Below are 12,500 nucleotides of genomic sequence, written 5' to 3' on the forward strand. Positions count from 1 at the left end.
ATTTGGTAGTCAAGGTAATGAAGACCAATCCTTCGTTTGGACGTTAAGGTGATGGAGATCCACCCTTCTTTTGGTAATCTGGATATTGATAGGAAAAACATTATCTAATAAAATTTCTATGAGTAGTAGAACAAATATTTTTATTTGGTCCATCAAGAACTAGTTTAGTTTATGCAGAGAAAAAAAAAAAGAGTGAGTTCTGTTAAATTTTTCTCTTTTGCCTTCAAAACTACTTTTGCATTTTTTATGCTGGAGAAAAAGATCGATTTATTTTCCTTAAAACTCTAAGAAGGAATTTAATTCTTTATTTTCATGTTATACCATCCTCCAAGCCCGATTCATGACTTTAGCATGCAGTAACTCCTCTTTGCTTTGATACTGCCTAGTACTCTAATTGTAAAATAGGTACTAAGTCTAATTATCATGACCTAATCATCGGAAATAAGTATAATATCATGTATATAATGTCATAGCTTAATGGGCTGGTGCTGAGGTTTAATTGCTTAAACCTTGTGTATATTGGGTCAAATCCCGTCATGGAAGCCAGGAGCTTCTTTCATGTATTCTCTACTTGTATAATGCGTCGTAGTGACAAGCTATATATATATATATATATATATATATATATATATATATATATATATATATATATATATATATATATATATATAAATGTATGTATGTATGTATGTATGTATGTGTGTGTGTGTGTATTGATTGCTTTTGGGTGTTTAATCTTGAGTTATGGACCTTGCTGGGACGCCTGTACTGAAAATGAACCACAACAAATGATATTTTTCTTATTATTAAAAAAACCCGTCATCTAAATTTTAATGACCTTTAGCAAGACTTGGACGGATAAGGCCATCTAATCTACTGCGCACTTGTGCATGAGAGAGAGAGAGAGAGAGAGAGAGAGAGAGAGAGAGAGAGAGAGAGAGAGAGAGAGAGAGAGAGAGAGAATAGCAAATTATTCATGCATGTAGTCTTTGAAGGGTACTTAAGATGAACTGAGACTTACCATATGTTTGAACACCTCAATTGAACAAAAATGATCTTCCCCTCTGGACTAACTTATTTTCGTTTAGTAAACAAAAATATTCAACATTTTGCCATGACATCATCATAGATACCCCAATCGGTTCCGCAGGGCTTGGTAAGGTTATATATTTCTATGGTCGAGGAAATAATATCGAATTGTATGTGTTTACCTGAGAGTGCCCACTGGGGTTTAACTTTCGTTTTACCATATCATATATTAGAAAATTCATGTAGGTAATGAATATATATAACTCTTTTAGATGAGATCCCACTTTTCAGCCCTCTACTTGCTGTCCAGCCTCTTTTGACTCTTACTTTTTAATGGAATTTCGTCTTCCTCGGCGGTGAATGATCTCCTCGGCCCCATCTATCCCCAATTCTATAGATGGAATGAGACCGTCAGACGCATCTGTGACGTTATATTCATCATCATCATCAATTGATCGATTGCCTTTCAAAACGGAGATATGGCTGCACTAGATAACATCAGCTATTATTTTTTTTTTTTTTTATTAAGATCTCATGTTTTTGCCCTTATTGCTTAAATGACTTCCGATTCTAAACATTTAAAAGGTATATAACAGGACTCATTATTGGAACATTTGTTAAAATAACATCGAAATAATACTTGTCTTGACATTTACGGAATATAGTAAAAAGAGGAAGAAAACCGTAATTGATGTGGAAAAAAAAATTCTAAAGACATTTGTGTCCTTTAGTCACAAAAACATTTTTTTTTTTTGTGGTTTTAACTGACATTAATGCTGCTGAAACAATGTTGATGTGATTATGCTTTTCTTTGGGGTGTATTTATATTCCTCAATAATTCAATTTATTTTAATCCTTTTTCATTCACATATTGAAATCCAGATAGAATTGTCTGTCTCATGTGACTCAATTTTTATTTATTTTTTGCCAGTTAACTGAATCTATGTAATGTTGAATGTCGTTCATTCTAAGCTTCTTCTTACTCATGAGTTTCAAACTGTCAAACATCTTGAAATGTTCTACTTTCACTCTTTACTAGTTTGCATAATCCATCTAATTATTTTAGGAATGGATTGCTAAACATCTTGTAAAAACGTCAAAGGAGTAGTTTTTTCTTACTCTTGATAACTGCTCGCAGTGGATATATACAAGAACCGGAATGTTTGAGGGAGGAGCTTTGAAAGAAAAAAAGAAAAAGTTGTAATTTCATGTTCACCAAAGAAGCCATGACGCTGAGTGCCATTTACCTCAAACAACGGCTAAAAAGATACTTTTTCATGGGTACTGTCTCATGTACCTCAAGCGTTTTACTGTAGGAGTTTTTAATGGGTCTTTGCAATACTCCTTTAACCCCTATCTGCACCCACTTTACAGCCCTTTATTATACCACCATTCCTTCATCTCGTTGTCCAACCTCTTAAATTTTACTTAATTGTGTAACTGCGATATTTTCCCCGGCTGCATCGTTGAATGAGCTCCTCGGCCGCAGCGCCGGGTTATATACCCAGATATATCATCCAAATCCAAATCATATGAGCTGCTATAGTTTAAGTCTGATGCAAGCCCCCAGTTGTGACATACGGGGAGCAGCATACCTCTACCTTAGCTAGCTAGACCTCATAAGAACTGGATAGCCTTCTGGAGAAGTGTAAGTGGAGAGGTCCTAACGGATCCCAGGCCGCTGGAGGCTGATTGGCTGGTCCAACAGCCCTACACCCCCCTCCCTCGAAAAAAAGAAGAAAAAAAAAAAAAACAATCTCGAATCCTTTGGCCTTTCGTTTGATTTCCATTTAGGTTGTCTTCAATCTGCTTGAGTCTGTGGTCAGAAGAACTTCTAGTCTAACTTGTCGTGTTCGACTGCCACCAAGCTCGCGTGCGCGCTCGTGTGTATGTGCGTTTCACGGTTTTATGGACTATTTGATTTACCCACTACCGTGATCTCTGGTTATTATCGCACTTAGGAAAAAATCGTGGATTTCTTATACTTCTGTCTTGAAAAACTGGTGTAGTGTACTCAAGCTTCGAGAATAGACCCTCGCAACTGGATGTTTACTTCGTAACATATTATGGTGATGCTGATTAACGAAATGGAAGGCAAAGAAGGACGTTCAAGTGACAGACAGTCTGACGAAGGCGAGACGGTCGTTATGCTAAGCGTTAAAAATGTAGGGTGAGTAGAGGATAGACTTCCAGGTTCATTTGATATTATCATCACTGCTGCAGAAAGCTTTTGACATTTCGATTGATGATGTATTATCTCCCTGCTAATTCTCTACGATAGAATTATCTTCATTACTGTATCTAAAATTACTTAATAGTTTTGTAATATTTGGAAAGATTTGCCAAACCAATTTAGATATTATTACAACGTGAGGAAAGACTTCTTTGTCAGCTTTCGAAGTACAAGGGGTTTTGATATATATCAAGTCAGAGGAAGTAGATGCTGTGAAATCAGAATTCGTTCGTGGATTATCCAGTGGAATACATCTAAATTCTGGAAATATATTTTAGTCAAATTTCAAAGAAAAAATGTAAGGAAAGAGTCTCTGACTTGAATTTTCCTTTGTTCAGTTGTCTTTCGAAACTGGAATCGTCCCTAAAATGGGTCGAATGAGAAAAAATAATTGGACGAGACCCAGGTATTATTACGACCAAATATGAATTCCAACACCCCTCCTCTCTCTCTCTCTCTCTCTCTCTCTCTCTCTCTCTCTCTCTCTTCTCTCTCTCTCTCTCTCTCTACACTATAATTATGTTATTATCAGCAATTACTTACGTGGCGTATTTACAACATATAAATATATCCTTTGGACGTTATCAAATGATTTGCAGGAATAACGCCCTTCCAGAAATGATTGTAGTTCTGTAAAAACAGAAGTGTTGAAGGCACGGGTGAACCACCTCCTTTTTGGAAGTGCGATGACGACGTTGAATGAGGATGAAGGGAAAGATAGGTGTTTACGAGTATGTGGAGTAGAAGGATTGGAAGAATGAAAACCATTGAGATGAGAAAGTCAAAAAGTCTCTCTCTCTCTCTCTCTCTCTCTCTCTCTCTCTCTCATATATATATATATATATATATATCAAATAACAAATGCAGCCGTTTTTAGTCCGCTGCAGGACAAAGGCCTCAGACATATCCTTAGTCATATCTGAGGTTTGGCTATTTTCATCACCACGCTGGCCACTCCTGATTGGTGTTGGTGGGAGGATTTAGTCTGATCGCTCACAACAAACCAACCTAGTATGTGTGGCTCTAGCTAGTACAGCTTTTCTGATCTGGGAGACATACAAACCATTTCACCCCGTTAAGGTATTATCACTTCAGAGGTGAAGTAATAATAACCTTACTCTCGACCCCGGCACATGCTTTGCCTCTTTCATTACTACTAAGTTGGCGTGTGTCTGATTGTCCATGGCTGAATACGGTCTAAGAAATCGTTAGCAGAACTTATTAGCACTTGGCGCCATACATATTTTTTTTTTTTTTTTTTTTTTTTTTTGCATTCATCCATATCTTTTTTTTTCATCAACTTAGAAGAGATGAGTTTGTACAGCCATTCTATTACGTCGTTAAATGTTAGCGCCTAATGATGTCCCGAGTGGGCTATATGGTTCATTTCCTTAAGGGGGAACCGATGTTTATCTCGGGAAATATGATGGCGTTGAGTTCTGAGATTTGGCATTTTCTTAATGTACTTCATGCTAAATGTCTTGAATGTTTTAATGCAGAGTCATTGGGGATAAACTGTTCCCTGACCAAGAACACGTACCGCTTTTGGTAAAACTCGCCTTATAGGATGTGCACAGAATCATGACAAGCGACTCGTTAGAAGAAAAAAAAAAACCCTGAAAGCAGAAAGTTTTTGGTAATTTTTGGCTGTTACTGCTATAAATTAGCCTATTTTCCTTTTTCATTTATGCTGTGTTTTTATTATTATTATTATAATTATTATTATTATTATTATTAATATAATACATATTATTATTATTATTATTATTATTAAGATAATACATATTATTATTATTATTATTATTAGTATTATTATTATTATTATTATTATTCCATTAAGAGCAAATTGCAATAAATTTATAATCGCATTCATAATAGGGATTAACAGCCCAAAATGCTGCATTGAACGAAAACCTAGTTTGAGGTACCTCTTGTATGCAGATGACATTCTATTCTTATTTCTAGTTAATATCCAAGTATTTGTGAACATATTTGTAAATAACATCTTTATAAGCCATAGTTACATGAAAACCGCCCGGTCTTTCTTATGAAGGACGGAACGGAGGTATTCTAAAAAAAAAAAAAAATGTAAGAGGATTTTATCTGGATATTCCTTACCTGTCATAAAGCCAGTTTTAAGGGCCAGGAAATAATACTTCTTTGATATTTTTTTCCAAAGACAGTTTATCAATATCATGTATGTTTTATCTTTTTACTTAGTTTACTAATCATAATATGATTGCATGAAATCTTTCTCTGGAATTCTAATGAGTCGTTAGGGTTCGTTGCTATTTAATTTTTATTATTATTATTTTTATTATTTATTTGGTTTCGTTAAATAGAGTAGGCAGTTAGTAAGGCGTATCTTCACACAAGGGGATAGTTGTTCTTATGACCAACATCTTTTGCGGTCAAAAGAAGGGTTTTCTGAAATTGTGTCCGTGATGTGTCTGGTTGAACTGTACGTCTCTGTTTAAAAGATTGTAAGCGAATTTAAGGTTGGTAATTTTTTAGAATTTTATGAAGGATTTATTTTAAACTTGAGCTTATTAGAGGAAATTTGGAACGTCTTTAGAAGCAAATTTGACGGGTTTAGTTAACTAGGTTATTCAGAAGCAAATTTGAGGGGTTTAGTTAACTAGGTTATTCCTAAAGGGAATACTTTCTAACAAATCTCTTAGAAAATGATATATCCGGTTAAAAATAATTTTTAATTTTACCTTATTTTATTGCTATGATTACATTTGATTTGATGTTTTAAAGGATATAATTTGAGATGTTGACTTTAACCTTAAAGGCATTAGCCAGAGTGACTTAATATGATTTCACAATGTTCATTTGAATAGCCGTATTGAATTTGTATTTTATATTTTGTGTTTGCTGACACAATAGCTCAAGCTGAAGTGGATTCTTGTTCTTTTTTAGTTTTACTGGTAATAATGGAATATACTGTATGTCAGTTGTTGCCTCCTATATCCTTATCGTAAGGGTTTTTTTTTTTTTTTTTTTTTTTTGCATAATGAAGAAAAGCTCCATAGATTGGTGAAAGCTGAAGCTAGTTTGAGTATACTCATTTTCATTCATGCTTCTTTGTGAAATTTTACACAACCCCTGGTATTTTTCGCTGCCTTTCATCCATCCTTTTTAAAAGGCCATAAAAGAATAAATTTCAATCTTACGATTCTTCACCATAGATATAATCAACTATGAGATCTTTTCCATCCTTCCTACCACGCCCTGTGGGATGGATGACGTCACAGAGCAAAGGGTTGATTTTTCGACCCTTGTGTTTTGACAGGTGGTGTATCATTCGTTGGCACTAAAGTTGCCTTTTCTTCTTCAACATCTGTGCCTCCTCCCCCCTCCCCCCTTCAAATAGGACTAGCAAGCTCTCGTGGTCTTTCTACTCATTGGATTTAATGAAATCATTGTGAGGACGATTGCCACTCTCTCTCTCTCTCTCTCTCTCTCTCTCTCTCTCATAGTACATATGTTTTTTAACTCTCACATTTCATTATTTCATAATATCTCGGGATACGGGTTCATAAACAGGTTTCTTCTTCAGCGTAAAGAGTAAAGAATCTATGTTAACATCATTTTTTTTATTTATTGCTTAGGATTCATTAACAGTCGTTTCTCTCACACTTTTGTAATGGTATTGTCTGAATTTGGCTGGATTTCAACTATTTGATATTATCAGACATTTCCGAGCTTATACTTTCTCTAACAAATTTAGTAATACGAAAATCTTTACCACGGTAATGTTAGTGTCATTTCAGGGAGGCAATATATCACAATTGAAGATTGAAATTTAGTTTTTTCAGCTAAACAATCTCTACCCCCCCCCCTCTCTCTCTCTCTCTCTCTCTCTCTCTCTCTCTCTCGTTTCTGTATAAGTTGATAACACGGAGGGGAATTTTTAAGTAAATTACAGCATAATAATTTTTTATTCGGATTTCTGAAACTTGTATTTTCTTATATCAATATTGTATTTTCATTTAAGTTTTCTTGTTTTTGTTTATAAACTATATTCTAAGTATTATTCCTTTTGTATTTTTTCCACTAGAATGCTATGGTTTTTGGAGGGTTTTCACTAACGATTGGTATTCACTCCTAACCATTAAACTCACTCATCCGGACATGTGAAAGGCAAACTGACATAAATTATATCAAAGTTATTATTATTATTATTATTATTATTATTATTATTATTATTATTATTGCTATGAATGTTATCCTAATCATCATCATTATTTCATGATTCCCCATATGTTATAGAGAGAGACGACGATGTTGAAGCCTAGCGTTAGGGAGCAGGCTCCTCGCCTGTGTTATGATTAGGATGAGACTTGCCAGTGGTAACCATAGCAACATGTTAAAAGGATATTTCATCACGGAGCGAAGATCCTGAAAAGTCAGTTGAACAGAAAAAGAACGAGGAGGCGTAATTGGGGGGAGAGAGAGATTTTGAATTGTGGATCTGGTGTTTGGTTGTTATTGTTTTTTTTTTCTGTTTGTGTAGTTAAATTTAATTGGTTTACTATACTAGTTTTTTTTTTTTTTTTTTTTTTTTTACTGTTATGAGAAATAAGAGAAAGATATATTTACAATAAGGGCGTAATGTTTACCATATTGAAGATACAAACGAGATAAGAAATTATTTGAATTTCTTAAATTGTTATCTATTTAATATCTAGAGATAGGATGCTGGATCTCCCTTTCTAAGATGTCATCTGAAAATCCTAATTCTTACTATTTTTTTCAAGAATGAAGTTAAGGGACTATAATAGCTGTCTATCTGAAGTTCTTTTCTTATGAGATTACGCTGGTCATTTGTATATAATTATTCTCTCTCTCTCTCTCTCTCTCTCTCTCTCTCTCTCTCTCACACACACACACACATATATATATATATATACATATATATATATATATATACACACAAAAACACTCATTACATTATATGTTCATATACATTATATATATATATATATATATATAAATATATATATATATATGAGAGAGAGAGAGAGAGAGAGAGAGAGAGACTGCTAAGCATGCGTACATGCCTGTAGAAGAGAAACTGTCTTGAAACTTAAATATCTAGTTTTCTCTGGTAAAGGTATATCTCTCCTTACATGGCTGTCCCCTCAGGTGACACGAGATGACAGATGTGGCCCTTACGTGGGAGATCAGCGGATTCTGGGGATGAGGGAGGTTTAAAATTCCATAGTCTGGAAGTACGGGGTTTGAATGATCTATACTGCGTTCGGTTCTTTTGAACAGTTGGTGAAGCATTTTCAGTTATATTGTGATGTTATTAATGGACTTTTTTTCTACCTTTTACTTTATTTGTATTTTTTTATATTATTCTTCCTTACGTAGGGTTTATGTTAGTCAAATATATTTGATTACCAAATGTATAACGTTTGTTATATATTTAGTAAGGTTATATAAGAACTTTCTTCTGTCAAAATCTTGCCTTTACTATTTCCCGAAAAGATAATTACTTAATTCGTCTGGGTAATAATTGTGAGCATTATCGTCATAGGCAGTGACAATGTAGGGAGTGGAACGGACATGTCTAATTATTGCTCGTAGGTGTGTGTGCTCGTGACGTCATTAGTCTCCCTCCCCCCCTCTATTACACTTCCACCCCTACCTCTACAAATGTCTTTCGCATTCTTTTATTACTTCTACTTGTTGCTTCGTCGTGTGCTAGATTTGTAGTGATTTATTTTGACTGATTCTTACAGGATTTTTTGGGTTTTCTCTATTGCAGACTTGTATATTCTCTGGTGTTCCAGTTTTTTCTTATATAGTTGCCATATTAATTGTTTTGTTTTACATTGGGTAAAGAATAATGGTAATCAATATCCACAAAACAATTGAAAATTTATCTCTGGTTGGTATTCACGAGCTAATAAACAATACGAAAAAATGCTTTGTTCATCATTACGAGATATACATTGCACTCCAGAATACCTTGGCGAGACAGGTTCCATTGTCTTGAGAACTTGACTGATCAGTCTTAACTGGTCTTAAGATGTCGTAAGAGCAGCCGTGAAACAGATTCCGTATAAAATTTGCTATTTTTCTTCCTCTCTCCTCAACCACCTGTTGCTCTTCGTGCATCAAAGAGTAATTTAGTCATATTATGTTTCCCTACTTTTGTCCACTACAGGATACAAGACACCAAGGAAATGTAGCCTTTCTTTGTATGTTTTACTCTCGTTGCTAGACATTGGCGTTCATTGCCTTTGGATTTTACATCATGAAATTGAGCCTTTTGAGAGAGAGAGAGAGAGAGAGAGAGAGAGAGAGAGAGAGAGAGAGAATATATACATGCATGTTAGTAGGCTATTGATTTAATCATGGGAATTGGTGTGCCTTTTTCGTGTTTGTCTTCAGAGTGCCTCTGATCAGGCCTTCGATCTTGGTGAGAAAATAACTTTTTTTCGAGAACGTCTTTGTCGAAATGGCAGTAGTATAGAAGCATCATTAGAGCAGTCAATCATCCTCCTTTCCAACATTGGGTGAAGTATGCACCATAATTCGTAAAAATAATGATGCTGGTGTGTTGTTGTAAAGCGTCGTTTTTGTGTCACTTTAATAACAGTGATGAAAGGTCAGTTTTCTTGATCGTAATTCGGTAGGATACAATGTCAAGCCAAATAATCAAAGATGCGTTATTACTATTGTCATTGTTTTTATATTATATTTTTGGATGATCTCCTTATATCATCATATTAATTATTGTATGCAAAGAATTACTAGACGGCACATGAACAATTGCTTATAAGCAAAGGCCATTATTAGGACGTTCTTTTGAATAATTTGAGAGAAAATTTCAAGAAAACCCATATTGTTATATACATTTGGTGTCTCATTTCCCGTGACATAATTCCTTTCAGCCATAAGTTACTTTTCCCAATGCGTATTAAATTCTTCCCTTCTAATTCCTTTGCTATGTGTTGCTCTCATTCCCACCGGTAGATTCAGGAATTATCGCATGCTTAACGTTATGCAAAATGCGTCAATCGTGTGTGTTAAGGGTGTTTAATCGCGTAATGGGGAGTTGATTCTGGCGTATCTATAGCTCGCGTGACTTCTCTATGGTTGGGATTCTATAATGTACACGTAGAATATTCATGCGAGATTTGCATGCGCTGTGTAATTGTTATACGCTCGTCTAATAGAAAGGAGATCTCTTGCAGAGACGCGCCCACCCCTACGCAGATAGATCTGGCTCAGCAAGTTTGTTTTGGTTTGTCGTCAAGTGTACGTTTCGGGTTATAAATTCGATCGAGTTCTAACTAGGGGAGGGCTGTCGAAAGTGGCTCTTAGTAGAATGATGAATGAATGAGCGCGTTTGTAATCGAAAAACGAAACTCTACTAAGAACGTAAATTCCTGAGGGTTAAAAGTTAGAACGCAGAAGTGGAGGAATTTTCAGTTTATAAACGCCAAGCTATCTTTATGGAATTTGCATCTAAAGGATCCTGAGCCTGAAAAAAAGAGAAGTTTGAGATTCTCATATTGATAAGAGACAGATCCAAATGACTTTTAATTAGAGGACAGATAACAGGGATATACAGTGGTATAATGTTGATAACTTATTGATTGAATGTCTGTAGATGACTTTGCAATCAAGTAAAGATTAAGATTCGAATGGAGGCCTCATTTTATAGATATACTGGGCCAAAAAGATTTAGGGTTTTCAACTATAGAGATTTTTAGATGACATCAAAAACAGAAATTGAATATGTAAAATATGTTAAATAGATGGAATATGTACAAGTTTATTTAAAAATAAATTTGAATCGTAATGTGATATAGAAATTCCTTTGAAAAGGGAAAATATTTTTTTCTTATTTGATAGTCGATATAAGGTCTCATCATAGTGTTTTTTTCTAAATCTTTAAGAAATTAAAGAGATTAAATTATACTGATCGCACTAACAAGACGCATTGTTCTCGTATGGGAGTAAGGGCGTTTCCTGTTTATCAACCTTTCATCTGTGCAAGGAAGACCTCTCTCTCTCTCTCTCTCTCTCTCTCTCTCTCTCTCTCTCCTTTCGACCTTGAAATCGGGTGAGGAGTCCCTCAGGGCAATATGAGCTTGCGAGTATTTCTCAAGGAAGCCACAAATGGATGGTTTATACTTACCCCTCAGCTCATGATCCTTGTTATTGTTCACTTTGTTTAGGTTGTGTGGACTGAGAGAGAGAGAGAGAGAGAGAGAGAGAGAGAGAGAGAGAGGAGTATCTTATAGAGAAAAATATAAGTTTACTTGTCAGAAAGGTTTTTGTATAAGTTAAATCATTGTTGAGAAACTTAAAAAATTGATCCTTGTATACAAATGTGTTTTCCACTAATCACAGGCGATTTATTGTCAATCGAATGTTGTAAAGGCACTTAGAGTGTGTGTGTGTGTGTGTGTGTGTGCGTGCGTGTGTGTGTGTCTGTGTGTGTATGCAAGCGCGCCTTACGCTGCTCACATCCATATCAATATATTATTTTATCACACTTATACCTGATCGTTTTGAAATAACATTAAACAATGGGTGACATGAAAATTTGTACATGCAGCACGTAACTTGCAATTCGTGCGGAAAATGTTATGTGACTTTAGGATAACTGCGCAAAAACATTCAATTAATTCTGTTGTTTAAGAGTTTGCCAAATAAGGGAAATTAAATTCTATTGTTTAACTCTTATTCAGTGGAATAGTCATGCCTCTCACACATTCCTCTGGAAAAAAAACCTTTCCCTCATCCAGACATACCTTACAAACCCTGGTTAGCTACTCACATTTCATTTTACTCTGTGAAGATAATCAAGTCTTAGACAAGGATCAAAACCGATGCTGATTGAACTCAACTCTACCTATGCGTTGACTTAGCTTTCAATTTTATGGACCAATCCAAAATTGAAAATCGTATTAGGTGTTACAGGTAAACTCGTAGAATTTTCCTTACAAGGCCTTCTAAAGGCAAAACCATTCCTCTTTTTTTTTTTTTTTTTTTTTTTTTTTTTTTTGCGATAGTGTGATACTTGAATTTCTACGAATTTCCACGACCTTTGGTGTATTTTTACGAGGTTTAGGGGAAAAGTTTATAAGTGCATTGTGACCTTTTGCCTGGACGAAATTACCAACTGCCTTTTTAACAAACCATTCTCTCTCTCTCTCTCTCTCTCTCTCTCTCTCTCTCTATGTTCATATTGCGCTTTATGTGA

The 12,500-nt window shown here is 35.0% G+C and overlaps 1 protein-coding gene across 4 annotated transcripts in view; it reads left to right on the forward strand.

Moving 5' to 3' along the window:
- Positions 1-12,500, forward strand: part of LOC137654120 (uncharacterized) — a 97,102-nt gene that overhangs the window by 26,569 nt on the left and 58,033 nt on the right. The window contains exon 1 of one of the 4 annotated variants that reach the window (XM_068387769.1): positions 2,829-3,199. The exons of 2 other annotated variants lie outside the window; for them this stretch is intronic. In XM_068387769.1, coding sequence (XP_068243870.1) covers positions 3,096-3,199 — 104 coding nt within the window. In that variant the 5' untranslated portion in view covers positions 2,829-3,095. Of the gene's footprint in view, positions 1-2,828; positions 3,200-12,500 lie in introns of those variants that run through there. One more of the 4 variants, XM_068387762.1, reaches the window with a different exon arrangement.

Source organism: Palaemon carinicauda, chromosome 1 (assembly GCF_036898095.1).
Source record: "Palaemon carinicauda isolate YSFRI2023 chromosome 1, ASM3689809v2, whole genome shotgun sequence".
NCBI lineage: Eukaryota > Metazoa > Arthropoda > Malacostraca > Decapoda > Palaemonidae > Palaemon > Palaemon carinicauda.